The sequence below is a fragment of the Galleria mellonella genome, unplaced genomic scaffold (genome assembly GCF_026898425.1).
Source record: "Galleria mellonella isolate WM207_F2 unplaced genomic scaffold, CSIRO_AGI_GalMel_v1 utg789, whole genome shotgun sequence".
NCBI lineage: Eukaryota > Metazoa > Arthropoda > Insecta > Lepidoptera > Pyralidae > Galleria > Galleria mellonella.
This window is the reverse complement of record NW_026442155.1, coordinates 331812-358222: the sequence shown is the minus strand read 5'-3', so window position 1 is coordinate 358222 and position 26411 is coordinate 331812. Positions and strand designations below refer to the sequence as shown.

At 36.4% G+C, this 26411-nt stretch overlaps 2 protein-coding genes across 3 annotated transcripts in view; both read right to left on the bottom strand.

Moving 5' to 3' along the window:
- LOC113515154 (LIM domain kinase 1) overlaps positions 1–12294 on the bottom strand; it is a 31715-nt gene extending 19421 nt beyond the window's left edge. The window contains exons 1-7 of one of the 2 annotated variants that reach the window (XM_052901730.1): positions 11656–12294; positions 10327–10417; positions 9091–9205; positions 7333–7463; positions 6808–6969; positions 4060–4146; positions 1205–1337 (exon numbers count right to left, since the gene is read on the bottom strand). In XM_052901730.1, the coding sequence (XP_052757690.1) occupies positions 1205–1337; positions 4060–4146; positions 6808–6969; positions 7333–7463; positions 9091–9205; positions 10327–10417; positions 11656–11677 (741 nt within the window). In that variant the 5' untranslated portion in view covers positions 11678–12294. The remainder of the gene's footprint in view (positions 1–1204; positions 1338–4059; positions 4147–6807; positions 6970–7332; positions 7464–9090; positions 9206–10326; positions 10418–11655) is intronic. The other variant, XM_052901731.1, reaches the window with a different exon arrangement.
- Positions 12295–12420: 126 nt separating this feature from the next.
- LOC113510315 (soluble scavenger receptor cysteine-rich domain-containing protein SSC5D-like) lies at positions 12421–23148 on the bottom strand. Its single transcript, XM_052901732.1, has 9 exons — positions 23051–23148; positions 20103–20274; positions 17909–17963; positions 17140–17296; positions 16762–16931; positions 16007–16108; positions 14834–14976; positions 13423–13537; positions 12421–13246 (listed from the first exon to the last, which is right to left on the bottom strand). Exons 2-9 carry the CDS (start codon positions 20145–20147, stop codon positions 12462–12464), a joined length of 1572 nt encoding a protein of 523 aa, XP_052757692.1. The 5' UTR covers positions 20148–20274; positions 23051–23148; the 3' UTR covers positions 12421–12461.
- Between the last annotated feature and the right edge of the window lie 3263 nt (positions 23149–26411).

The window sequence follows — 26411 nt, the reverse complement described above, 5'->3', positions numbered from 1 at the left end:
GAACAACTATTGCCATGCACACTCGTCATTCAAGTAATCGTTTAGTGAGTAATAGGCTTATACATTTACTGAGTTTTTTTTAATTTTATTTTATTTATTTAGAGAGAGAGAGAGTTACTGTTAAGTTTAGTGGAGACCCACTATAATATAAGATTACCAGTACATAATTGTACCTACGTATAGAAATCACCACACGCATTTGACAGCTTACGAATTTTAGATCATATGGTCCTAGGACGCCATTTTATTTTAATATTCTTGGAATATTTCTGTTATACGGCGCAAAACAGCGGTACAGTAGCTATTCCCGAATAAGATCGTTAATCTTAGAATTGTGAATGGTAAAACGTAAAATTAATTTATTCTCGAATAAATTTAATTTAAGAATAAAATCTATTCTCGTTTAGTCGAATCCACCTTTAAAACGGCAAACAAGTTGACAGTCCACCTGACGGTGAACGTACCATAATACCATATTCCATCAGGTGGACGGTAACCCGTCGCCTATGGACATGAACAGTACTATGAACAATACAGAATACACTATTGTGCCCACGATACCCCTATGCGTTGCCATTCTTGACGTCTAAGGTGTTATTATGTGCCTCCGTACCCTGTAATTCCACTGGCATATCCCACCGTTCAAACTGAAACACAGCCATGCAAACAAAAAATATTTTAAGAGTAGAATGCGTGTACCTACTTCACGGCAGAAACACAAATGGGACAGAGGTACCCAAGCAAACAACTTTTGTACAAAGTCTCCCTCTGCTGATATCGTAAAACTATGAAATTTTCCCACGTCACTGATTTAGAAAATTACTTTTTCTAAATTGCCTCGTGTCTGGGTGTTCTGAGTTGCGTCTCCCAGAGGTTCCTCCTCCTAATACCCCAGCTAGAGGGGGACAGGGATTGTTAGTAATGAGATCCAATAGGCCCATTACTAGCAATACACCCTAACAGGTCGACCTCCACGCGGTTCCCTCTGGATACTATCGTGGTTTATTTTTGATGAATTCATCACGATAGGCCAACGGACGTGTTTCATCTTCACCTATCATCCCTCCCTGGTGCTCCGCCAGTATATCCCGATAGTGCAAGCGGGGTTACCATTTCATTTTCATCCATAAAAAAAAAATATACCCCAGCTAGAGGACCGGGACTGATTGGTGGGATTGTATAAAAAAAATGGAGTACAACCTACCTGTATAACGGCGTCGGGCCTCGCCAACACCTTGTCCAGCTCATCGACGGGCCGGTTCCGTACAGGCGTGCCGTTTATCTCCAATATCCTGTCCCCGATGTGTAGGGTCAGCAGACCGCACGCTGAATCAATTCTGACCACAAAATTACTCATGTCATAATCCGTTTTAAAAGAAAATAAAAATATAACCACCATCAATAGGCCGTGAGGGGTATATGCGTTGCCATTCCTGAGGACTCAGGTGTTATTCCTCTGTACCCTGTAAATTAACGCCATATGCCCACCGTTCAAACCGAAACACAGCCATGCAAACACAACTGCTTCACGGTTGAAACACGAATGGGACAGACGTGTCCAAGCAAACGACTTTTGTACAGTCTCCCTCTGGTAACTATTAATGTCAGGTTGTCTGTAAGAGATCGCTTTTAGCGATAACGCCGCCCATTGTTTTCTCAGTGTAATATTTTCTTACAATTGTTTGTATCTATAATAAGTTAACTATTGTAATCTTATGGAGGTAACAATAAAGAGTATCTATCTATCTATCTATTAAATATATTATAAATGTATGTTTATATAATTTACTTACTTTTATATAAATGATATTTAGAATAATACATATTTTATTTGTTTACTTTTTTGTATTTACCCTGACTAGCGCCATCTACCTTTCTCTCTGTACTTATCCATACTTTATACCAGGTTGCCTGTAAGAGATTGCTTCTAGCGATAAGGCCGCCTTTTGTATATGCACATTCTGTATAAATACTCCTTGTATACATCTCTAATGTGCGCAATAAAGAGTTTATTATTATTACTGTTACACAGCTGATTTAAATCAACAAATAAAGAGGAAAAATTACCTAAAAAATATTGTGATAACCAATGCTATATTCAGAAGCAATGCACACTCGATTTAGACACAGGATACATAGAATAATTTATAATTTTGTTAAAATAATAAAACGCGTGTATCACTCACTCACTATATGATTCAAATGTATAAAGGTATTATGTTAGAACGGGAGGGAGACACGGGACGTTCCTTCATGACTTCTGACTGACTAACAGCACCGCCTGTGAGGTGTCGCGACGTACGTTCACACATACACACACACACACACATATAGATATAACATGCGACAATTTTCTATAAAGTACATGTAAATTACATCCATCAAAACCTATAGGGTATAAACAAATCATCCCGCTAATCTAGAATCATGAAGAGGCAAGAAGCAATATCATGCAGCACAAGTGAAGGAAAAAATCCGAAAATATAAATTTGTATTTATATCACAAAAAAGGTTTTAACTTTATGACTTTGTACAGAACCCTCGTTGCACGAACCCGACTCGCACTTGACCGGCTTTTATTTAAAGTACGTCGAATATGGAGTAATGAAGCCCACGGAAAGTACTGAGTATGTATATAGGCAATGCAGGCGATCGTCCATCGATCACGCGATGTCTCTGACTCAGGCGTGTGACACGGGGATATTTCATATTTACATTATGACTTAATAAACGGATAATCTTTTGTATCAAAATATTTTAAATGAATCACTAAAACATTGCATTTAATTCATAAAAATACAAGATATGCACTTGAAATTTCGTTCATATTCTGGATATCATTGAAAAAACTTGCCTATTTCAATATGACGTGTTCATTTACATTGTATTGTAATATATTTGTAATAATAAACATGTTGATTATCCAATTACAACATAATGAACATATTCATGTTGTAAAATATGATGGATACACATGCGATACTTAAATGCAATTTATCGTTATATATTGTTATTGTCATATATATTGCAATACATTTCATATGATAAACTAACGAACCGCTTTGGCTTTGCTCGTGTGAAACCCGTATTTATTTATTTAACTCTTTATTGCACCAGAAACATAATAATTAACAATGACATATAAACAATTCAAGTAGAATAGAGTAGCATAAAGTACAGATGAAAATATAAACATAAAGGTACAAAAGGTGGTCTTATCGCTAAGGCAATCTCTTACAGACAATCTTTGGTTAAAGGAGAACAGATAGATAGATAGTGGTAGGTGGCGCGACAAACAGACCGGTAAGCGACTTTGTTTTATACCATAGAAGGTGACATGTTTGACAAATATATTAAGTTTTCCTAAAATAACACATTGAACATGCGCATGCGACATTCATGGCTATGCTTCTATATCTACAACGAAGAAAGCGATTCATCTAAAATTTCTTATTATCATATACTGTTAACATAAACTGTAACGGAAAAAGATAAGGTACACACACATAGGAGAAACTGAACTATCTTCAAGGAATTGGGGTCAAAAAATTAAATTAATTCTGTATAAAAGTATGAAATGTTCAAAAGGAAAGTATTTTTATACTGATCGTTTTTTGTGGCTGCTTATGCTGACTTATTTTTGTGATTCTAGACCCAGCAATTTAGATGTATGTTAATCAATAACGTTACCTTAAATAGATTTCACTTCATTTTCCTTGAGGAAGGTTAAGTTTCATTAACACTTTTGTAAAAATTTCATATCTACTATTTATATCCTGACTTCATTTTATACAATATATAATGTTAGGAACTAAGGTATACCTTTATAAGAGGATATATGTTTAGTTTAAGTGTATTTTAATTGTATGTTGAAATAACAAATATGTCTAACATGCTATAATATCAGTATATTGAACATGCACAAGCGTTTTGTAATAATGAATATGTTGAACATGGCCCAATCGTGTTGCAATAACGAATATGTTGAACATGCCCAAGCGCGCCGTAATAACGAAAATATTAAACATGCCTAAGCGACACTGGGACTTGTGTTAGTACCTATGACATGTGAGTTGTATGCAGGCGGAGAGTGCCACCCGCAGCATCGCGCGCGCCAACCATGACAGCTTGCCAGCGCAACGGTTGCTGTATTGTATGGTTACAATTAATTAGATGTTAGTCAATTATAAAGGCAGACTTTCAATCAGTCTATTATGGAGCATCAGTTGTGTAATAACATCTTCAATATGAAATTAGTATTTGAACCAATGAAATACAACCTTGATTTTTAGTGGGTGTTATTTATGACAAATTAATATTAAAATAATTTCACGTTAGTAACGTCTTGTAATGAGGTCGTAATGTCATGTAAGTTGTAATAACGCATCCATTGTGTCTCCTTAACGTGGAATTCGTAAAATCTTTTCAAGGGATGTGTACAATTTATTATTCGCTAATTTGAACGTTTGTTTTGAAATTTCCTAATTAGTCAATTTCAAGTTTTTGTTTAAGCAAGTTTTTGGTTGTATTCTCAAAAATCACTAACTAATTGAGAAATTACAAAACTACCAATGCTATCCCTCGTGCGTTGCAATTCATGAGAACAAAGGTGTTAATGTTTCGTTTGATAAGAGATTGGAGTTTTCTCCTTCAAGGCGATGACAGATACGTCTCTAACACCAAATATAATAAATAAACTATGATAGAGTGAGAGCAATAACAAAATCTTAAAAATATAAATCTAAATCATATATTATTATTATTTTAAACAAAAGTCATATCTCCCCTCTTAAAGAGAGGAGATGGCAAACTAACCCCCCTGGTTCAGTGCCCCAGGGAGAAAAACCGGCGTACTATGTGAGCAGATATCTAAAAACACTGCTTTCTGCATCTTTCCCGGGAGTGAGCCGCCTCGGAATCCCAACCGTCTTTTTTTTATACCACTGAGGTGGCAAACAAGCGTACGGCCCGCCTGATGGTAAGTGGTTACCGTAGCCTATGAACACCTGCAGTCTGAGATGTAGTTCTAGACTGGTTGGGATAAGACCGTTCATCGATAAATCGCTTAATTAATCATTAAGAACAAAACAGTTCGATCACATCTTTATGTAAAGCTCTTTTCTAGTCTAGTCAGACAGAAATAAATATAACAGAATTAAAATAGCTGATTATTGTATCTATTTTTAAGATCTTTATATTGTAATTATAATTATAATCCATATATATATATATATATATATATATATATATATATATATATATATATATATATATATATATATATATATATATATATATATATATATATATATATATATATATATATATATAAAACAATTAGCATGACAATTTATCCTCATTAAATAATAAATTATGGTTATCAACGAGGTCGCCGGTCGACGGAGGTCAGTTAGATGTTAACTTTAATTATAATGTAATAATAAATTCTAATGAGTCATTTATTTACTGTGATATGCATTAGGTGAAATGTAACGAGAAAACATTTCACACAATGCACATCTTTTCACGAAGCACTTTTATATGAATGAATGAATTTTATTGCTAAAAATGTAGTGCAATAAGGAGATATGGTAATATTACAATAGTTTCACACAATTTGTCATTACTGACGTGCAACAGTCATTATAAAAGTTATGATAAAAAAAAATCAATAATGTAAACGTTTATGTCAATTTATAAACGTTAATTCAATTGCAATACAGAAATGTCAATCTTTTATAATATGTCAATATTTTATATTTTGTAAATATTCCTGGGCACTATAATAACACTTATTTACTAGCCGTTTAAGCAATTCTTTTTTTAAATTTATTACAGTTTACATTTTTTATATTTATTGGCACTTTATTACATATTCTGACTGCCATGGAATAACAATTTGAGTTACACAAGGATGTCTTTATTGTTGGTAATACTAATTTCTTACAATGTCTTCTAATGTATTTACTAGGAAAGTGTTCTTTATTTTTGAACAAATCAAAATGGGACCTATTTAAAGCTATTTATTGTTTAATATAATTACATCTTCGTTCTCAGGAATTGCAGCTTTATGCTAAAGCATGAGGGGTGAAATTAAAATTAATAGGAGTTAGTACTTTCCATTAAGTTGATCTCCAGCTTATAAAATCAGAATTAGTATTCGATTAAAAATTAGGATGTGGGGATATAAAGAATTTTTTAATTACTTTTGTTATTCTAATTGGACCTATATTAATAAATTGAATGTCTGCAGTTAGCAATCATTATTAGCGTGTATCGTTCTATTTAAGTGTTTTCCTAAAAAAATTACTTGTGGCAAAATCAATTCTAAGTATTTATTCAATTTGGAATGAAGGTTCCACATCATTTAATATTTTAAAAGATTCATTATACACATTACTTCTAAACTTAATCCTCTGCAATCCATTGTATTTGCGACATGAAAATGCTAACATTAAATCCAATGTCGCGGTTACGGAGACACGATTGTTTTACTGACTCGGCGCCCTTTATAAAATAGATAAGAAATAAATGTTTTGTTTTATTGCAACGACTACATTTTTCTTTTACATCACAAGTAACTAATATAGTCGTGGAGTTATTGGCATTTTTTATGAGTTACTAGGTTGGAGTATAAAGGGTTAATACTTTTTTTTAAATAAATCTTCTAATGTTAAGAAATTACTGACACTGAAAGCTAAACTCAATTCAAGATCTAGATGTGATCCTATTTATGACGATGTTACAAGTTCTCATGTAACCTGTTACAACAGTGTGTGTGGTAGAAATAGAGGACTGGTTACTGACTGTGAGCCGTCGAGCGCGTGCAATAGCGGCGGGCGTCGCAGCGCGGCGGCCGGCACTTCCACCACGCGGATGGAGTGCGGCCGCGACGCCGCCACCGCTGCCACCTCCTCGCCGCCACCTGCGCCGCCGCCGCAGCCGTCCGACTGCCCGTAGCACCCACCACTGGTACACAAATCAAAGTTTACATGCAACATACTTTGAATGGGGGGAAAAGGGATTGTGGGTAATGGCGACTGCAACCTCATTGCCCGCAATAAACCCTATCAGGTCTACCTCCTTGCGGTCCCCCCTGGAAACCATCATGATTAAAAACAGTATTTTATTTGGGAAACAAACTATTTCTTATTACACTTAGTGTATACATTCACGCCATATCCCACCCTTCAAACCGAAACAGACATGCAAACAACTGCTTCACGGTTGACACACGAATGGGACAGAGGTGGCCAAGCAAATGACTTTTGTACAAAGTCTCCCTCTGGTAATGTATTTGAAATTAAAATAATGAGTAATAATAATATTGACCAATAGAGGTGCGTGCGGTCGAGCAGCGCGTACGGTTCGCCGTCCTCGATGTGCGAGCCGCAGCGGCAGCACGCGAAGCACTCGGGGTGGAAGCGGTGCTCGCCGGCCGACATCACCGGCCCGGTCATCACCTAGCGATTGCATCTTCATTATAACTTCACATCATTATAAGTAGACCTTATAATATAACCACATGGTTAGCACGAAAGCTCTAAAAATATAAATACAACGATTACTTTAACCACTTGTTAGCAAAGGAGTGCTTATCTCTAAAAGAGATCTCTTCCAGCCAACCCAGTGTAGTTAGAGAAAAAATAATTAATCGTATAATTTTTTAGGGATTATTGATAAGTCTGATAAATACAGTGTATATAACATTGGTAATTTAACAAACATATTGAGCATGAGATGCTCAACATGTTTGGGATATCAAAATTCAATATCATGTTCATTAATTCAGTAATAAAACACTGAATAAACGAAATCTCTTTATTGTTTCCTTCAAAGATTGGTACTAATTATAAAGATTAACAATACGTACACAAACAAAATAAATATTTAATGACATAAAAACAACATAAAGAGGCAACAATGATCGGCCATATTGGTACCTAGCGATTTTTTTCAAGTAACCTTAGGATGGAGAGGAATAATTAAAATTGTGTCCAGTCAATGCATAAGAGAAAAATAACAAGACTAAAAAAGGGAGAAAAAAAAGGGGGTAAAGTTAAATTTAAATGCATTTTTAATTCATCATGTTTATTACTAGAAAATGCAACACTCTCTTTATAAGGCATACATTTGTTGTTAATATTATTTATCGCATTAAATAGAATGTTAACAGTTACACAGTCATTATGATATACTGCCAATTGGATTGATAACCTCGTTCAATAAAATAACTCAAAATGTATCATGCAGTAGAGAATTTAAAGTTCTAAATTACATAGCAAATTGCTTGTCAGGGTAGTTGATCGATACTAATGAGGATCTTGAGGAACCACTCGATTTATTTAATTGATTTTGTGACAAATAAAAAACATTGTAATGGTAGAAGAATACTTTTTAATGAGAATTAACTTTTTCTGTTATTTTTGGTCAACATGGCAATGCATGCGTTTCTCAGTTGCCAGTATTATTTATTATCTATTTATTTATCTAAATAATTGAACTAAACAATGCTCTATATATATATATATATATATATATATATATATATATATAAACAAGCATAGACCTGATGGTAACATAGCCTTGAACGCCTGCAATACCAGAGGTATTTACATAATGGATATATTACAGTGGGATATTCAACTGTAGTACTATTACAACAAGTCGTTAGCTTTTAAAATGTTGTTTTGTTTATGCAACCTGAAGTTAGAAACAGGATAATTGGTCACAATGATGACCAACATCTATAGATATGAAGAGTGCTGTTGACAACACAGAATCTCTATGGAGAACACATGTCAAGATTCTTGAGAGCTAAGATTTTTTTTAATGCATGATAATGAAATGATAACCCCATTTGCATTACTATTATATAGGTATATTGATAGAAATGGGGACTGACCTCCCCATTACTAACAATCCCATCCCCCCCCTGTACTAAGATATAATGTCTCCATACCTTGTAATCCCATTACTATATCCCATCCTTCAAAATGAGCATAGCTGCTTGACAGCATAGACACAAGTGGGACAGAAGTATCCAAGCGGACAACTTTTATAGCTTTCCTTAAGTATATTGTTAATTACCTGTCCACATTGCTGGCAGTTTTCACCGAATCGCATCCAGTAGTCATTCTGGCAGAACAACAGTCCCGCCTTCTCAAAGTACCATGTTGATAACAACGCATCACAAACTGAGCACCTGCATTGAACAAAAATAAAATAGTACTGTTTAACTAGTGGTATGTTTAATAAAGTTCAAAATTCATGTAAATCGTTCTGGTAATAAGAATAGTTTTATTCTAGTAAAGTTAATTACAAGTATTTTTATTCTTTTTTATTAATATCCTTGAATATACCACCCAGGGATATATACCATTCACCAGATGGAGACTCTTTGTACAAAAGTCATGTTTCTACTGTGAAGCTGTTGTATTTGCATGGCTGTGTTTCGGCTTGAAAGGTGAGATATGGCGTGAATTTACTGGGTATGAAGGAATAACACGTGAGTCCTTAAGAATGGCAACGCATGGGGGGTATCATGAGTGAAACAGTATACTCTGTTATGTCCGTGGCACTGCTCATGTCTATAGGTGATGGTTACCACTTTCCATCAGGTGGGCCGTCAGCTTGTTTGCCATTCTAAGTTGTATAAAAAAAAATATGTATAATTTATAATGCTGCTGAGAGGAACAGGAAAGAAACTCAACTTTGTTCATTTTTCAAACAAAAGTTGATTAAACAATAACATATTTGTGTCAAACAGCACAAGAGTTATTTCAATTATTATTCAAATAAAGTCAATTATTTTATATAGTCAATTATTTTAAATATTATATTGATTTATGTCAAACAAAATTAATAATGTCATTTGATGATTAACAATTAACAATAACAATTGCCTGCACTAATAAGAAATCTCAATTTTGAACAATTATTTTATATTTACACACACACACACACACACAAACACACACACACAGACACACACCACAGACACACACCACATACACCACACACACACGCATGCACACACACTCATTCATAATACTTATTTATACATGTGTATTGGTGGTGAGAGAAAGAAAAAATAAATAAATAAAATAATTGTATTATACAGATTAGTTACACAATTGTCAGTACTGCTAAAAAGCCTATGTTTAATATCTATATGCATGTATATGATAACAGGAGTACTGCTTCCTAGGACAGGCTCAGCCTAGTGTAGGAAGCAATGATAAATACTTTGTTAAATAAATAAATAAAAAATAAAAAAATATTGCTGTTACATTAGTTATTACGAGTATGCTATGAAGGTATCACCTGAAGCAGTCTTTATGCCAGTCTTGTCCCAAAGCAGACACATAGTCATCATCTCCAATGTCATTCAGGCATCCGGCACAGTTGAGGGACTCTGCAATACATTGCGTATATAAATTATGACATCTCTAAAACATTTTTAATTTTTTACAAAAATTCACATCTCCCCTCTTAAGGAGAGGAGACGGCAACTAACCCCGGCAGAAGCACAGTCGGCCAGGGTTCAGGGCCCCAGGGAGAGAAACCGGCGTACAATGCGGGCAGAATCTAAGAGCATTGCTTTCTGTATATTTCCCAGAAGTGAGCCACCTCATTATTATTATTATTAATTTTATATGTTTCTGCCCTAATCCCAATTAGTTGTGGCCAGTATAACATGTTTTTATTCTTAATACACAAGGTTTCGGGTTTTGGTTTTACAATTGACTGCTTGCTTGACATCAACTCTTCTTGGGAATGCATTTATTAGTGGTATCCCCATATGTGATATGGAGCAAAGGACTGACAGAAAAGCAGTTGTATCTATCTTATATAATTCTTGTACACTATACTAGTCATAATTTGTCATAATACCTATTTATTTTTTTATATAGCACCTGCTTGTTTTGATTTTTCTATTGTGATCTAATAAATTTTTCACATTGTATGTTTACTTCCATGAGTTCTTTAACTCGTAAAGAAAAAAAAATTTTGACCATGTTGAGCAGTATAAAAAGATAAATTAAAAAAAAAAACAAAATTAGCAACAACTTTAAGGGAAGAATCAAAGCTAATATTTTAATTTTTAAATAATTAAAATCAATAGTAAAAATAAAGTGCATTTATTTTAATAATTTAATATAAAGATTATGTTAAACCGTGATAATAAATAATAATGAACCAGTAGAATTGTATTGACAAGAAAGGAAAACTGTTCTGATATAACAATATATTGAGTAACATATAGAATAGGTATTTTTAAAGTAACAGGTAAAATCCTTCAACTCTAGTCTCCAGTTAGTTTGATCGCCTTGTGGATAACTTCTAACTAATGCGGAAGTGCAATAACAATTGTTTCATACAAACATTTTAATACTCATACCATAAAATGATCAAAAAAACCAGATTAATAGACATTTCACATAAACAGAACTTTCGCAATCATTCCGCGAAATCATCTAGTTTGTCGTATAAAAGGTGAGGCTGAGGCAAACAAAAGATAATTCACAAACGAAGGAAGCTTTAGCTTCGCCCACACAAATAACTCTAACAAGAACTCTAAAAACATGAATATAATATTTTTTTGTACTTAAACTAATTAAATAATTAAAGTATTAGATGTAATTAAATTACCTTTATTGTGTGATCCCTCCATTTCATTTCAAAACTAAACATTTATTACAAAATAAAGGAAAAATAAAAACTTAAAAAACAGTGTCCATACCTAAGTACTAAGTATCTTTTCGAGAATGAATGACGTAAATTGTTGTCATTGTTGATAGTAATTGACGTCTTGAGATTGACATTTGACAGTTGATTTTTTTTATAAAGAAACCATTAATTTTGTTTTGGAAGAATATTTTTTGTTAAAAATTAACAATTTACACAAGGATGATAGACGCCTCATCTAGCATAAAGTTTGATCTTTTAATGGATGATAATGGAATGGTAACCCTACCTGCGCTAACGGTACACTCAGCGAGGCATCAGTGAGGGATGATAGGGAGACAATGAAAAGGCAAGTCAGTTAGCCCATTGTGATGAACATACATGAAATTCAGCGCGACAGTTTTCAGGGGGACCACGTGAAGGTCAATGGTCCTGATAATTCGCATTGAAATACCTCCCTCCCCTGAAGTTAGGTCAATTAGCCCATTTTCAAAAATTCACCAAAAACACCACAAACTTTCCAAGGACAAGGATGGATGGTTGTCGATGTTAGGGATTATTGTTAGCAATAGTTGCTCTTCGCCACCCCTTCCTCACCTTAATCATTCTGAATACTTTAATTTTCGTAGCTAGTTTATATTAATAAATCTTTAGCACTCGAACCGGGCTTCTTGACACAGAAAATAACATAATAAATATAGGTAAAATAGAATAAAACTTCTGTATAAATAAATGATTATGATATTGACTTTATTATGACAAGAATCACATTACTTATGATGAGTTTTAGTTTTATTATGATGATACTTATGTTTAACTCCGTATTTGTTTAGCTTAACATTGACCTTGACCTGAACCTGCAATTTTTTAAGAAGTTCAGAGAGTTCAGGGTCACACTCATCGGATTCCGAGCTATCTTCTTCGCTTTCATCTTCCTCTTCGGTCTCCGGTTCCTCGGTGGATTCTTCAGGTTCAGGGGTTGTGGTGGGAGGGTTGGGAGTTGTCGTAGGAGGGTTAGTCTCTTCTGGTTCAGGGGTTGTAATGGGAGTGTTGGTCACTTCTGGTTCAGGGGTGGTGGTGGGAGGATAAGTCACTTCTGGTTCCGGGGTTGTAGTGGGAGGGTTGGTCACTTCTGGTTCAGGGGTTGTAGTGGGAGGGTTGGTCACTTCTGGTTCCGGGGTTGTAGTGGGAGGGTTGGTCACTTCTGGTTCCGGGGTTGTAGTGGGAGGGTTGGTCACTTCTGGTTCCGGGGTTGTAGTGGGAGGGTTGGTCACTTCTGGTTCCGGGGTTGTAGTGGGAGTGTTGGTCACTTCTGGTTCAGGGGTTGTAGTGGGAGGGTTGGTCACTTCTGGTTCCGGGGTTGTAGTGGGAGGGTTGGTCACTTCTGGTTCCGGGGTTGTAGTGGGAGGATTGGTCACTTCTGGTTCAGGAGTTGTTGTGGGAGGGTTGGTTACTTCCGGTTCTGGTGTAGTAACTCCATCTTCTTCAATGTTCTCAAAGTCTATTCCAGAAACCTCTTCAAGCCATGCTAAGAAAGGGCCTGGACGAACGAAACCTGCAATTAAATGAAGAGGTATAAACATAAGACAAGATATATACATATATCCTAAGTTGCAGGGTACATCGTTGCTGTATCTCCATTACGACAATGGCTATTTGGGTCTGGAAATAGTTTAAGGAGTTCCAAACAGACCAGGGCTGTTCGGAGCTATCAGGAAGTATGTTACTCACCAGCGGGAATACCGGAATGACAGCCATGAGTTCCGCCAGCCACGAAGGATGCTATGCCAACCAGAACTGGCGTTCCATCACTGGACACATGGACTAATGGACCACCACTGTCTCCCTGTGTTAAAATAACTAATTAAATAAAGTCAAAGGCGTTGTGACCTAGCAGCAATTACTATGAATTATTTAATCTTATTCGACCATCGTAAACACAGGAGTTTCACCATATAAGGATGTTGCAGTAAAGGTCTTACTAGTTTCATATTCTATTAGAGTGTCGTATTAACACGAAGGAAAGAGAAGAATTCATGCGCCACTTTAACTTAAATAAATTGAATGTTGGTCTTATTCAAACTATGTTAGCTGAACTTAAACCAGAAATTTTTGAACATCTCTGTAAATTATTGATGCCCATTAATTCTTCTCTTTCCGCGTCTAGGGAAGGTAGATAAAGTTTTGTTGGAGAAATCAGTTCAGGGTACAATAGGACTGATATACCTGAAGAAGGTAAAAGCCCTTAAAATATTAAAAAAAAAAAAAGGTCTTACTAGTTTGTTTTTTTTAGCAAGTACCACAATCTTACGTATTGGGAGGAAAGGGATTGGAATGGAGTCTAACTGCCCCATTGCTACCAATATACCCTATTAGGTTGACCTCCACGCAGTTTCTGCTGAAATCTATCGTAATTAATTCTTTTTAAATTCACGATGGGTTAATTGACCTGTTGTCATCATTTCATCACTTACTGGTGCCCTGCCATCGTATACCGACAGCGCAATCGGTGTTACTATTCCTTTAAGATCACATTAAAAAAAAAAAGATACAGTTGCATAAGGTACAATTTACAATTTTTACAATTGATATTCAACGAGAAAATATCTGCATTACCATCAGTCCCCAAATTAGGTCAGACCTGTATCTTGGGGACTATGAGTGCGATTACCTATTTAGTACACTTTATTTAAAAAAAAAATAAGGAAAACTATGTGAAAAAGTGAGTACGTGTGTGTGTGCGTGTGTGTGTGCGTGTGTGCGTGCGTGCATGCGTGAAAATTAAAAAAAAAAAACTGAACTATTTCTGGCTTATAACATTTTCACGCCAAAGATAGATAAGGTTATGATACCTACTTGTACTAACTTTACTGTTCTCTCTATTGAACTAAAATTAGTTTATGTAGATATGTTTTGAATGGATTTGGTAAAATAAGATAGCTAAAGCAATCTTGAAATTGAGAAGTTACGTATTATTTCACATGACTAACGGCATCTAGTCGTTAAGATCTTTAACTCTTACTTTCAGACAAGGCTGACCTTAGATGATTTCTTACAGTCGCAATAGATGTTATCTAAGGCACCTAAGATATTGATCTCAGGAGTGGTATCATGTTCAGCACTATGGTGCTAGCTCTCTCACCTGACAAGTAGACTGTGAGGTGACGTTGTACGGTCCAGCACAGATGGAGTTGTCATTGATGACTGTGCTACCGAACAGCTGCAGACAACGAGCGTTGGTGACGGCGCGCAGGTATACCCAGTTCAATACTTCGGGAGAGGCGCCTAGAATTTTGAAATTAACAAATAAGCTCCCGATAATGCAAGCATCCAGTTTTTGCTAATCATTAGCCAGGCTGTCAGCTTGTTTGCCATCTTAATAGTACAAAAAAAATATATATTTGCAAAATTACATTATGATCTCCTGCTATAGCAGGAGTGGCCAACCAGTTGATCGCGATTTTTAGTTCAGTTGATCGTGACAAGACAAAAATATATCTAATATTTTGCTAATCTAGTGGAAGATGCTCAGACGCAATGTTTACACTAACATAAATAAGTAGTTATTAAGAATAATTTTTAGTTTTCCCTCTTAATAAAATATAAAATACCGCAATACTACATAATTGTGCACTGTACTATGTTTTTTTATTTGTGATTTCAAGAAATATGTATTCGTGTTTCAACCGTGAAACAGTTGTGTTTGCATGGCTGTGTTTCGGTTTGAAGGGTGGGATATGGCGTGAATTTACTGGGTACAGAGGAATAACACCTGAGTTCTCAGGAATGGCAACGCATGGTGGGTATCATGGGCGAAACTCTGTTATGTCCATGCTACTGCTCATGCCTATAGGCGACGGTTACCACTTTACATCAGGTGGGCCGTCAGCTTGTTTGCCATTCTAAGTTGTATAAAAAAATTTCGTAGATAGTCAGTAAATAGTTGATCTTGGGTCTAGTCAAGTCAGCCACCCCTGATCTAATAATTGTAAAATGGTTTATATGTAAAATGATGGGGAGAGGGTCCAATTGATCTATCCATTTTCATATTTACATATTGAATATAAAATTTTATCTGAATTTAGACTTCATAACTATCTACAAATTTATATAAGCGTAAGTGCTATAAAGACATCCTTAATAGACATAATCATTACTCAGCTACGGTTAAACTTTTAATTTTGAATTAAATTCAGCACGTAAGTAGACAACATATATTGTACATTGCCCAAAAGCACACTGTTATCCTAATTAAGTTGGTAAAATCCGGAGACGCACAATACTAAAATAAATATAATGCTTTTAATACAAATACCATTAGTCCACAATCGGCCGTGTCCGCTCGCCACCACGATCTCGTCACCATAGTCTCTAAACGCTTCGGAGTTGCTCTGCACTCGGATGGGTTGCAACAATCCTGATGAAGCAGAAAACTGTATTTATCCTAGATAATATCTAAATATCATAAGTATATCAAGTCTTGCATATTGCTACGCAAAAAGTGGCTTAAATGGATCTGCATTGTAAATATTTGAATTTTGATTTTAGATCCTTTCTTTTTTTGGGAGTCATTTCAAAGTATTTCTTAATTGTCGTTACATTGTGGAATACTTTTTCTCGTGATACCCTTCATCATATAACCTCAGATCCTTCAAACAGCATGAAACAGCAATGGAGTTGGCATAGTGCGTTAAACAGTTGAAAGTGGGGAGAAAGGATTATTAGCAATAGGGTTTAACAGGTCCATGGCTATTAGGTCGAACTCCACACGGTGCCTTCTGGAAAACATCATGATTATGGAATTCGGTACAATGAGTTAACAGACCCTGCTTTCATCCTCACCGAACATCTCTCACTGACGTCTGGCCAGGGTAGACCAATACCGCAAACGGGGTTACAATTCCATTTTCACTTATTAAAAAAACCCTTACGAATTGTAAATTCGCTTTTCGGTTGTTCGGTCGGCATTTATGGAACATATTGCCACTGTTTTCGCTCAAGTTAACGTGATTCCACGTCGTGCTATTGTAAAAATAAAAAAAAATGTGGCGCTAACAAATATGTTCTTACTGGAGTAGGTAACAGGTCTCTGCAGTTTGATCAGGGCGATATCATTCGGCTGCACCAGCATTGGGTTCTGGTCGTTGAACGTGGGATGGTTGTACCATTCCGTCGTCTCGTAAATGTACTGCGGAGTGCTCAGGGCCACGACGCCGGCGCGGACTACCAGCGTCACTTGACTGTGGGAGAAATGTAATGTGAAATAATGGAAGATCCGTGCACAGGATCGGTGGAACGCAGTGTGAATAGTATGTGTCATCGCTCTTCATCCCCAGAAAATTAAAAAATCAGCTAAAGAAAATACATTTTTTTATAAAGTTCGTTGCTAACTCCTATGATAGGAAATAATAGCGAACCTACGGAAGGAAGCGAATCTATGGTACGTACAGTGCAGTGCAGTGTGCAGCCGAGATGATCCACGAGCGGTGCACGAGCGAGCCGCCGCATGCGCTAACGCCGCCGGCTGCGTTCACCTGGCGCAGCGCCACGTGATAAGGCAGCTGGCCCGGCAGCGCCTCCCAACCGGACACTATCCGTTGGGATGCTGGAATAGGAGGTACCTAGTAGCAAACTCGATAAACGTCACGTCACCTATACGTCTTAACATCATCATCATCATATCAGCCTTCAGCTGTCCACTGCTGAACATAAGCCTCCTCCTTGGGGGGTTTTGCCAGTGATTGCCACACTTGGCAGGCGGATTGGCAATTGCAGTCAGGCTTTAGAGATGTTTTAAGAGGGATGCTGCTGCTCATCCCTCGCCCTCACTTAGTCGCCTCTTACGACATCCATGGGATAGGAAGGGGTGGTCTATTCTATGCCGGGACAATACGGCCATACGTCATATAATTCAGGCTAATGGTACAATAGTTAGTACCTAATGGTTACTAATATTATAAAAGTGAAAACGTGCATTAATTTGGAATTTACCACAATGGTCTCTAGGGGGAACTGCGTAAAGGTTGATCCTGACAGGTTGCTGTCAGGGTATATTGCTAACAATGGGAATTAAGGTCCCCATTATTAGCAATAAAAAGTAGACTTCACACCATATGGGGGTCGTAACAAGGTTGAACTAGGATTCGATCCTTTGACTACGGTTCAAGTTCTGTATTCCATTCCATACAATGAACTCTTGTGTGATGCAGCTACTTACATTTGGCGAAAACATTTTCAACGTAGTCGGCAGGTATTAGTGTTTCAGCTTGCACCTGTACGAAATAAAAAAAAATAATATTTCGGCCTTTTTGATCCATTTATATTTATTAGTAACAATGATCTTAAAATTAATATTAGTAAATTGACACACACACACATACACATTTGCATTCATACACACATACACACACATAAAATATAAAATAGTATACAAATAATCACCGCTGTACAATTCCATTGGAAATTGTCAAGCAGTGATTAACGTACACACAGTGCAGCCTGCTTGCTGTCATACTCAGGATGCTGTTGGCGCTGGCACGTACTCTGCGCACCAGGGATGCGCACCTTCTCCGCATCGTGGCATAAAAACAATGTACTCGATGCTCTGCTAACATCCCTGACGCGCTACAGAATGGTGACAATCCCATCAACACCATAAACGCGTTGTTATATTGGATACGGATAAATAAATACTTAAAATAAAAGACAAGTGTATAAAAATGATTTCGTGAATAAAATAACAACTGTTATGTACCAAACCAATTCTAGCTCTCAATTATGTAATTTTGTGGATGAGACCCCACCCCGCTTTTGCTGTCAATGTATATACTGACAGCGGTGGGAAATGAGTGAAAAATGAACGGGGAATGGTGATGATGAATGCAGACCAGCCTGATAAATTTGACAAGAGTTAACCATGATGGTTTCCATAGGAAACCGCGTAGAGGTCGATCTGATAGGGTTTATTGCTAGCAATGAGGCTGTTGGACAATCACTCCCTCCACACAACTCCGGGGTTTCCATCATAGGTTTATTTAAAGGGTCTAGGTGGGCTGTGCCCGCCCCACAATCGTCTGGTGCCCACTCCAGCGAGTTAGGGGGTAAAGGATTGTTAGTATGGGGGATTTACCAGCTCCATTACTAGCAATATACCTTATCAGATGGACCTCCACACGGTTCCCCTTGGAAACCATCATGAATAATTATTTTTAAATTTGTCACGATGGGCCAACTGACCTGCCTTCATTCTCATCTATCATCCCTCACTGGTGCCCCGTTAGTGTATATATCGATATACACTTGCGGGGCACCAGTAAGGGATGATAAATAGCACGGACCGGGTTACCATTTCATTATCATCCATAAAAAAAACCCCTCAGAATGCAAGCAAAACTTTACAATGACATGTCTACCTATACCTACCTACCTAGATATGCACCGTTTTTAAAGAACCCGAGCCTCTCTGGAAAATAACATTAAATACCAGAGAGAGACTTTGTACAAAAGTCGATTGCTTGGGTACCTCTGTCCCATTCGTGTTTCAACCGTGAAGCAGTTGTGTTTGCATGGTTGTGTTTCGGTTTGAAGGGTGGGATATGGCGTGAATTTACAGGGTACAGAGGAATAACACCTGAGTCCTCAGGAATGGCAACGCATGGGGGGTATCATGGGCGAAACAGTATACTCTGTTATGTTCATGGTACTGCTCATGTCTATAGGCGACGGTTACCACTTTGCATCAGGTGGGCCGTCAGCTTGTTTGCCATTCTAAGTTGTATAAAAAAAAAAACTACGAAATAATTTTGGTAGAATAATTAATATTACAAAATAATTTTATTCAAATATAAAAATTAAAAAGCTCATTTAAATTGTCATCTTTTATGATTTTACTGCTAATTTTGGATTGTTGTTTTCTCTTAAAAAGGTTTTCCCTAGAGACTACATGGGGTTTTTCAAAAAGAGCGAGAGAGATAAGTTCCTTAATGGTAGACAAAACACACGTAGCATCTCTGCTGTTACAAGCGCCCATAAGCTACGGTAACTCCGTTTACCTAGGAGGAAAGGGATTGTTAGGAATGGAGACTAAGAATCCCATTGCTAGCAATATACCCAACCAGGTCGACCTCCTCGCGGTTCCCCCTGGAAACTATCATGGTTAATTCCTGATGAATTCATCATGATGGACTAACTGACCTGTTTTCATTCTCACCTATCACCCTTCACTGGTGCTCCGCCAGCGTATCCCGTTAGCGCAGGCGGGGTTACCATACCATTTTCATAATTATTACCCATACCCATTAAAAAAAAAAACTTCGTTTACCATCATATATGCTGTGTGCTCATTTGCTACCATTGTATTTGGAAAAAGAACCAGCAAGAAACTTACGGCTATAATGAAAACGGTAAATTACCTGCCAAGCAGCCAGTACTATGACGAGGCCCGTTTTCCAGTACATCTTACAGCTCACTGTTTGCCGATCCGCAGCCACTACCACGATGGTACATCGCGTTATCTCGAAGCAATAGTCATTTTGATAACTGTGACGATGTTAAACAGTAGCGGCTGAATTAACGGGTAAATCACTGTAATTATTTCGATAATCTATATCTGATATAACGATAATTAATGATCGATTGTAGGCAACTAATGTAATTAATAGCGGCTGATTATTTTTCATGTTAATTGTGACGTCACAGCGACGTCATTTTTGTGATAAGTTAATTTTAGAATAATTTGTTACCTACTCGACTGTTCCAGAGTGACGTTCTTTTAATGCACTAATTTTGTTCTTGTTTACACATAAGAGATAGTTTTTTAATGCGTGAAAATGGTGTGGTAATCGTGCCTGTGCCACTGTTAACAATACGTGGGTGGGGCACGAGTGAATGGTGATAAGTGAAGATGAAAACAGGGCAGTTAGCCTATCATGACCGATTAATTTGGAGTTAACTGCGATAGTTTCCAGGGGGAACTACGTAGAGGTCGAACTGGTAGGGTATATTGCTAGTAATGGGGCTATTTGACCCCAATACTAACACAGTCATGCAAATACAGCTGCTTTACGGTTGAAACACAAATGGGCAGAGGTACCCATGCAAACGACTTTTGTACAAAGTCTCCCTCTGGCGGTTTCCTGCTCTGGTGTTTATATAATTTTATGTCTTTTCAATAGATTTCAAAAAAAGGAGATTCTAAATTCGGTTGCATTTTTTTGTTTGTTAGTCAGTTTGTTGCAAACCGATTAGATCTTTTTTATATATATGAAAGGATATATCTACAGATTAATCCTATAGAAATTTGGTGGTTATGTAAAATGGCTGGTTATGTAACAATTAAAATGATTTTTTTATGGAACATAATCTTTTATTTATTTTAATTTATGTTTAGCACTGCTACTGCCCACTCACTACTTCATTCATTCATTAAAAAGATTATATATATATATATATATATATATATATATATATATATATATATATATATATATATATATATATATATATATATATATATATATATATATATATATATATATATATATATTTTTGATTAATCGCTAATCTTGAGGACATCTTGTTTCCATGAGTTTATTCATAGATTTAAAATTCATGCCTATATCAGACGCAATTTTGGTTTTTTAATTGCATTGTTTATACGCGTGAAGACTTCTTTTAAATTATATTTTTATTATTTTTTAAAAGAATTAAAATAATTAGAGCTATTGATACATTTAACATTTGAGTATAAAATTAAATGCAATTTATTATTTCATTTAAACATTAGGTAATATTTGAAAAACATTGTTTTGCATCTTACTCGTATAAAATAGTGGGACGTATGCTTGTTTGCCACCACAGTGACATTAAAAAAAAAAGAAACGAAAAAAACTACAATTAAAAACAATATTCTAAAGTTTGTCGTCGTTCGTCGAATATTTATTAGCTACGCGGACAATCTAGCTTATTTATTAAAAAAAAATCACAGATCAGGTATTTCCTGTCAATTAAAATAATAGATTAATATAAATGTCTGATCAAAGTGATTATTGGTGATATATATATATATATATATATATATATATATATATATATATATATATATATATATATATATATTATATATTCGGCACAGATAAAATAATACTATACTAGTCCTTTACGCTATCCTTCTATCCTTTGGGCTGTATGCTTGATTGCCATCTTCGTGGTATAAAAAAAAACTCGGCTTCGTTAACTAACAACAAATTGGCAGCATGGTCTCCGACCTTAGCCTGTTCCACAAGGGAACAAACGTACTAAAAAAAAACTAACAACAACGGGGTGGCAGATTGATACTTTTTCATTACGATAAATGAGGTCCTGGTTCGATTTTCGGTAAAGCAATTTTACAATTTTTCAAATTCATAATATTATCATAGTTTTAGGAGCTTCATAGTAGTTGTATACATAGTGATATTATGGGTCTCTCTGGAAACAATATTTCTATTAATTGTAATGTGAACATACTTGTTTTTTTTTTATTAATTGATGATAATGGAGTGGTAACCCCGCCCGCGCTATCGGTATACGCTGGCGGGGCACCAGTGACGAATAATAGGTGAGAATGAAAACGGGCCATTTGGCCCATTGTGATGAATACATAAATAGTAAACAGTGATGAGTTCCAGGGTTTTTTTTTGATGGGTGAAAATGGTTCGATAACCCCGCCTGCGCTAACGGGATACGCTGGCGGAGCACCAGTGAAAGGTGATAGATGAGAATGAAAACAGGCCAGTTAGACCATCATGATGAGTTCATCAGGAATTAACCATGATAGTTTCCAGGTGGAACCGCGAGGAGGTCGACTTGGTTGGGTATATTTTTTTTTTTTTTTTTTTTTTTTTTTTTTTTTTTTTTTTTTTTTTTTTTATAGAACTTAGAATGGCAAACAAGCTGACCTGATGGATTTAACATTCGCCTATAGACATGAAAAACCATGGACATAACAAATGTAACTGTTTCGCCCATTATTTGTTGCCATTCCTGAGGACTCAGGTGTTATTCCTCTGTACCCAGTAAATTCACGCCATATGAAACACAGCCATGCAAACACAACTGCTTCACGGTTGAAACACGAATGGGACATCTCGACTTTTGTACAAAGTCTCCCTCTGGTAAACTGGTTGGGTATATTGCTAGCAATGGGATCTCTTTCCCCCCAGGGTTATCGCGCCGAGGACATGATATGGTACATTGCTAGCAATGGGACCGCTAGTCTCATTACTAACAATCCCTTCTATCAAATAGGGGAGGGTATTTAAAAAGTTAATTAAATATACGATATATAAATAAAACACTAACAAACGAGTATGCAGCTTACCTGATAATAAGTGACTATCGCCCATCAGTATGTGCAACACTTGAAGAATTGCAGGTGTGCTGCAGGACTTTTAAAGAGGTATATGCTCTAAAATTATAGCAAATGTAATACAATTGGGTTATTACTGTATGCATACATATTTTTTATTCTAACGTATACCTTTAGAACGTTCCATGATTGTAATCTCGAGTATTCTCGAGTGTCGATAGGCAATGCGTTGATAAACTGATCCTTCGCTGATCAAAGATGTAGTCGTTATCCGAACCCAGGGCCGGATTGTTAGAAATAGGTTTATTTTCATACAGCTATAAACTACTGGCCGGTTGTAATTTAAAAAGATATGTTTTTAAATTTAGTTGACACACTGTTAGAAACAATCGTTGCTTTTCTGTATTTGCTTTTCTATTAAATTTTATCGTACTTTTATATTGTGTTTATCCTATTTCCTTCCACTACGGAAATATAAGCTAATATCTCAAGCTAAATACCAACACGGATTAATCAAATCGGGGCCCTTAGGCAATGCACGGATCGCTTACTAAAAGCTGCTATAATATTATTCAAAATATAATAACGTGACATCCTTTAAGAAATGTACTGAAATATGACAATGTATTATAAAAACATCGCCGTGTGGTCCCGGCATAGAATGGGACACCCTTTCCTTTCCCATGGGTGTTGTAGAAGTCGCCTAAGGTAGGGCGAAGGACGAGCCACACATTAAAACATCTCCAAAGTCTAACTGCGGTTACTAATCCGTCTGCCAAGCGTGACAACTACTGGCGAGACCTCCCAAGGGGGAGGCTTATGTTCAACAGTGGACAGTTAAAAGCTGATATGATGATGATGAATACAAAAGCAAATAATTTGTTTTGCATTGATCGTTTGCTTAATATTTTCATTTATATTTTTATTAGCCGATGTTGGGCCCTAAGCAGTAGCCTACACAGCCAAATAAATAATCCGACCCTGTTGGTATCATTATTTAAAAAAGCAAATTACAATACTTACAGTAGTAGGTACCTACTGTAGTTTCTGGAATTCTAAATACAAAAATCTAACACTATAGCGAAGTTTTATATTATTTTTTTTTAAAGGATGATAATGAAATGGTTACCTCGTCTGTACTATTAATATACGCAGGCGAAGCACCATTTAAGGGATAGATGAGAATGAAAATGCAGGTTAGTTATCGTGAATACACCTGGAATGGGACTGGTAGTCCGCAGTGGCGTAACAATAGGGTGGCAGCGCTGGCAAAATGCCACGGGCCCCCAAACCAACAGGGCCCCGGCTCAATTTTTTTTGCATTGTACCTGAGTATTTTATTTTACGTGAAAAGTATCTTTTTTTTATTGATAGGGCCCCATCAAAAGAATTTGCCACAGGCCCCAAATGGTATAGTTACGCCACTGGTTGTCCGTATTACTAAAAATCCCTTTCTCCTCCCTAGCAATATAACCTATCAGGTGGACCTCTACGCGGTTCCCGGTTAATAAAATACTATAGTGTTAATAACAAGAATTAAAAAAACTATATTAAAAATAGTAGGTATACCTATGTCCATCATTAGTTGCACTGGGCCCTTAACTGTGCATAGTGTTCAGCTAAGGAATGGACATTACTCCGAAATACCTTTTGGATGCAGTTCTCTTCTGTCTTACGATATGAATCCATTAATGAGTACCAGCCTTTACAAACACATCTGAAGAAGCACTATAGAATTATTTATAATTACTCCTCTCCATCCAAAGGTTGCCTGCAAGAGATCACTTTTAGCGATAAGTTCGTCCATTGTTTTCTCACGGTGATTATTTTTTGTAATTGTTTGTATCTATAATAAGTTTACTATTGTAATCATATGGAGGAAACAAAGAGTATCTATCTATCTACAGAACTATGGGATAAACGGTACTGCAATGGCTCCACGCCCGTTTCGTTGCCATTGCTCAAGACTAACGATTTCCTACACAGTTTTATTTCCATCGGGTAGCTTTTTTTGTCAAAAATTTATAAAACAAAATAACTAACAAATTAATTGATAAAATGCGAGTTTAAAAGTATGACACTTCACCCCGCCATTATCATCACCAAAAAATAAATATTCAAATAGAATTAGCAATTTTTTTTTGTACAGGGTTCAAACTTGCTACCATAAATACTAGATGTATTTATCACGATGGATTAACTGAACTGCTCTTTCACTTCACTTATCATCCTTCACTGGTGCCCCGTCAACGTATACCGATAACGCAGGCGGGGGTACCATTCCAGTATCATCCATTAAAAAACCTGCAACCATGGAGAGTGAAGAGATTGTCAGTAATGGGACCTTCAAGCGGTTCCATATGGAAATCATTGTGACTAATTTATCGTTGACGTCGTCACTTTCCATCAGGTGGGACTAACAAACAAAAAAATGCAACCGAATTTAGAATCTCCTTTTTTTGAAATCTATTGAAAAGACATAAAATTATATAACACCAGAGCATGAGGGAGACTACAAAAGTCGTTTGCATGGGTACCTCTGCCCATTCGTGTTTCTACCGTAAAGCAGCTGTATTTGCATGACTGTGTTAGTATTGGGGTCAAATAGCCCCATTACTAGCAATATACCCTACCAGTTCGACGTAGTTCCCCCTGGCAGTTAACTCAAATTAATCGGTCATGATAGGCTAACTGCCCTGTTTTCATCTTCACTTATCACCATTCACTCGTGCCCCACCCACGTATTGTTAATAGTGGCACAGGCATGATTACCACACCATTTTCACGCATTAAAAAACTATCTCTTATGTGTAAACAAGAACATAATTAGTGCATTAAAAGAACGTCACTCTGGAACAGTCGAGTAGGTAACAAATTATTCTAAAATTAACTTATCACAAAAATGACGTCGCTGTGACGTCACAATTAACATGAAAAATAATCACGCGCTATTAATTACATTAGTTGCCTACAATCGATCATTAATTATCGTTATATCAGATATAGATTATCGAAATAATTACAGTGATTTACCCGTTAATTCAGCCGCTAGTTTAACATCGTCACAGTTATCAAAATGACTATTGCTTCGAGATAACGCGATGTACCATCGTGGTAGTGGCTGCGGATCGGCAAACAGTGAGCTGTAAGATGTACTGGAAAACGGGCCTCCTCCTAGCACTGGCTGCTTGGCAGGTAATTTACCGTTTTCATTATAGCCATAAGTTTCTTGCTGGTTCTTTTTCCAAATACAATGGTAGCAAATGAGCACACAGCATGTATGATGGTAAACGAAGTTTTTTTTTTTAATGGGTATGGGTAATAATTATGAAAATGGTATGGTAACCCCGCCTGCGCTAACGGGATACGCTGG

Bases quoted from the DNA above. Each gene is read 5' to 3' on its own strand.
- LOC113510315 (XM_052901732.1), bottom strand. From the start codon at position 20,147: ATGTACTGGAAAACGGGCCTCGTCATAGTACTGGCTGCTTGGCAG. The intron at 17,964-20,102 runs GTAATTTACCGT...TATTTCGTACAG, and splicing joins TAGTACTGGCTGCTTGGCAG to GTGCAAGCTGAAACACTAAT. The intron at 13,538-14,833 runs GTGAGAGAGCTA...ATTTTAACACAG, and splicing joins CCTCACAGTCTACTTGTCAG to GGAGACAGTGGTGGTCCATT.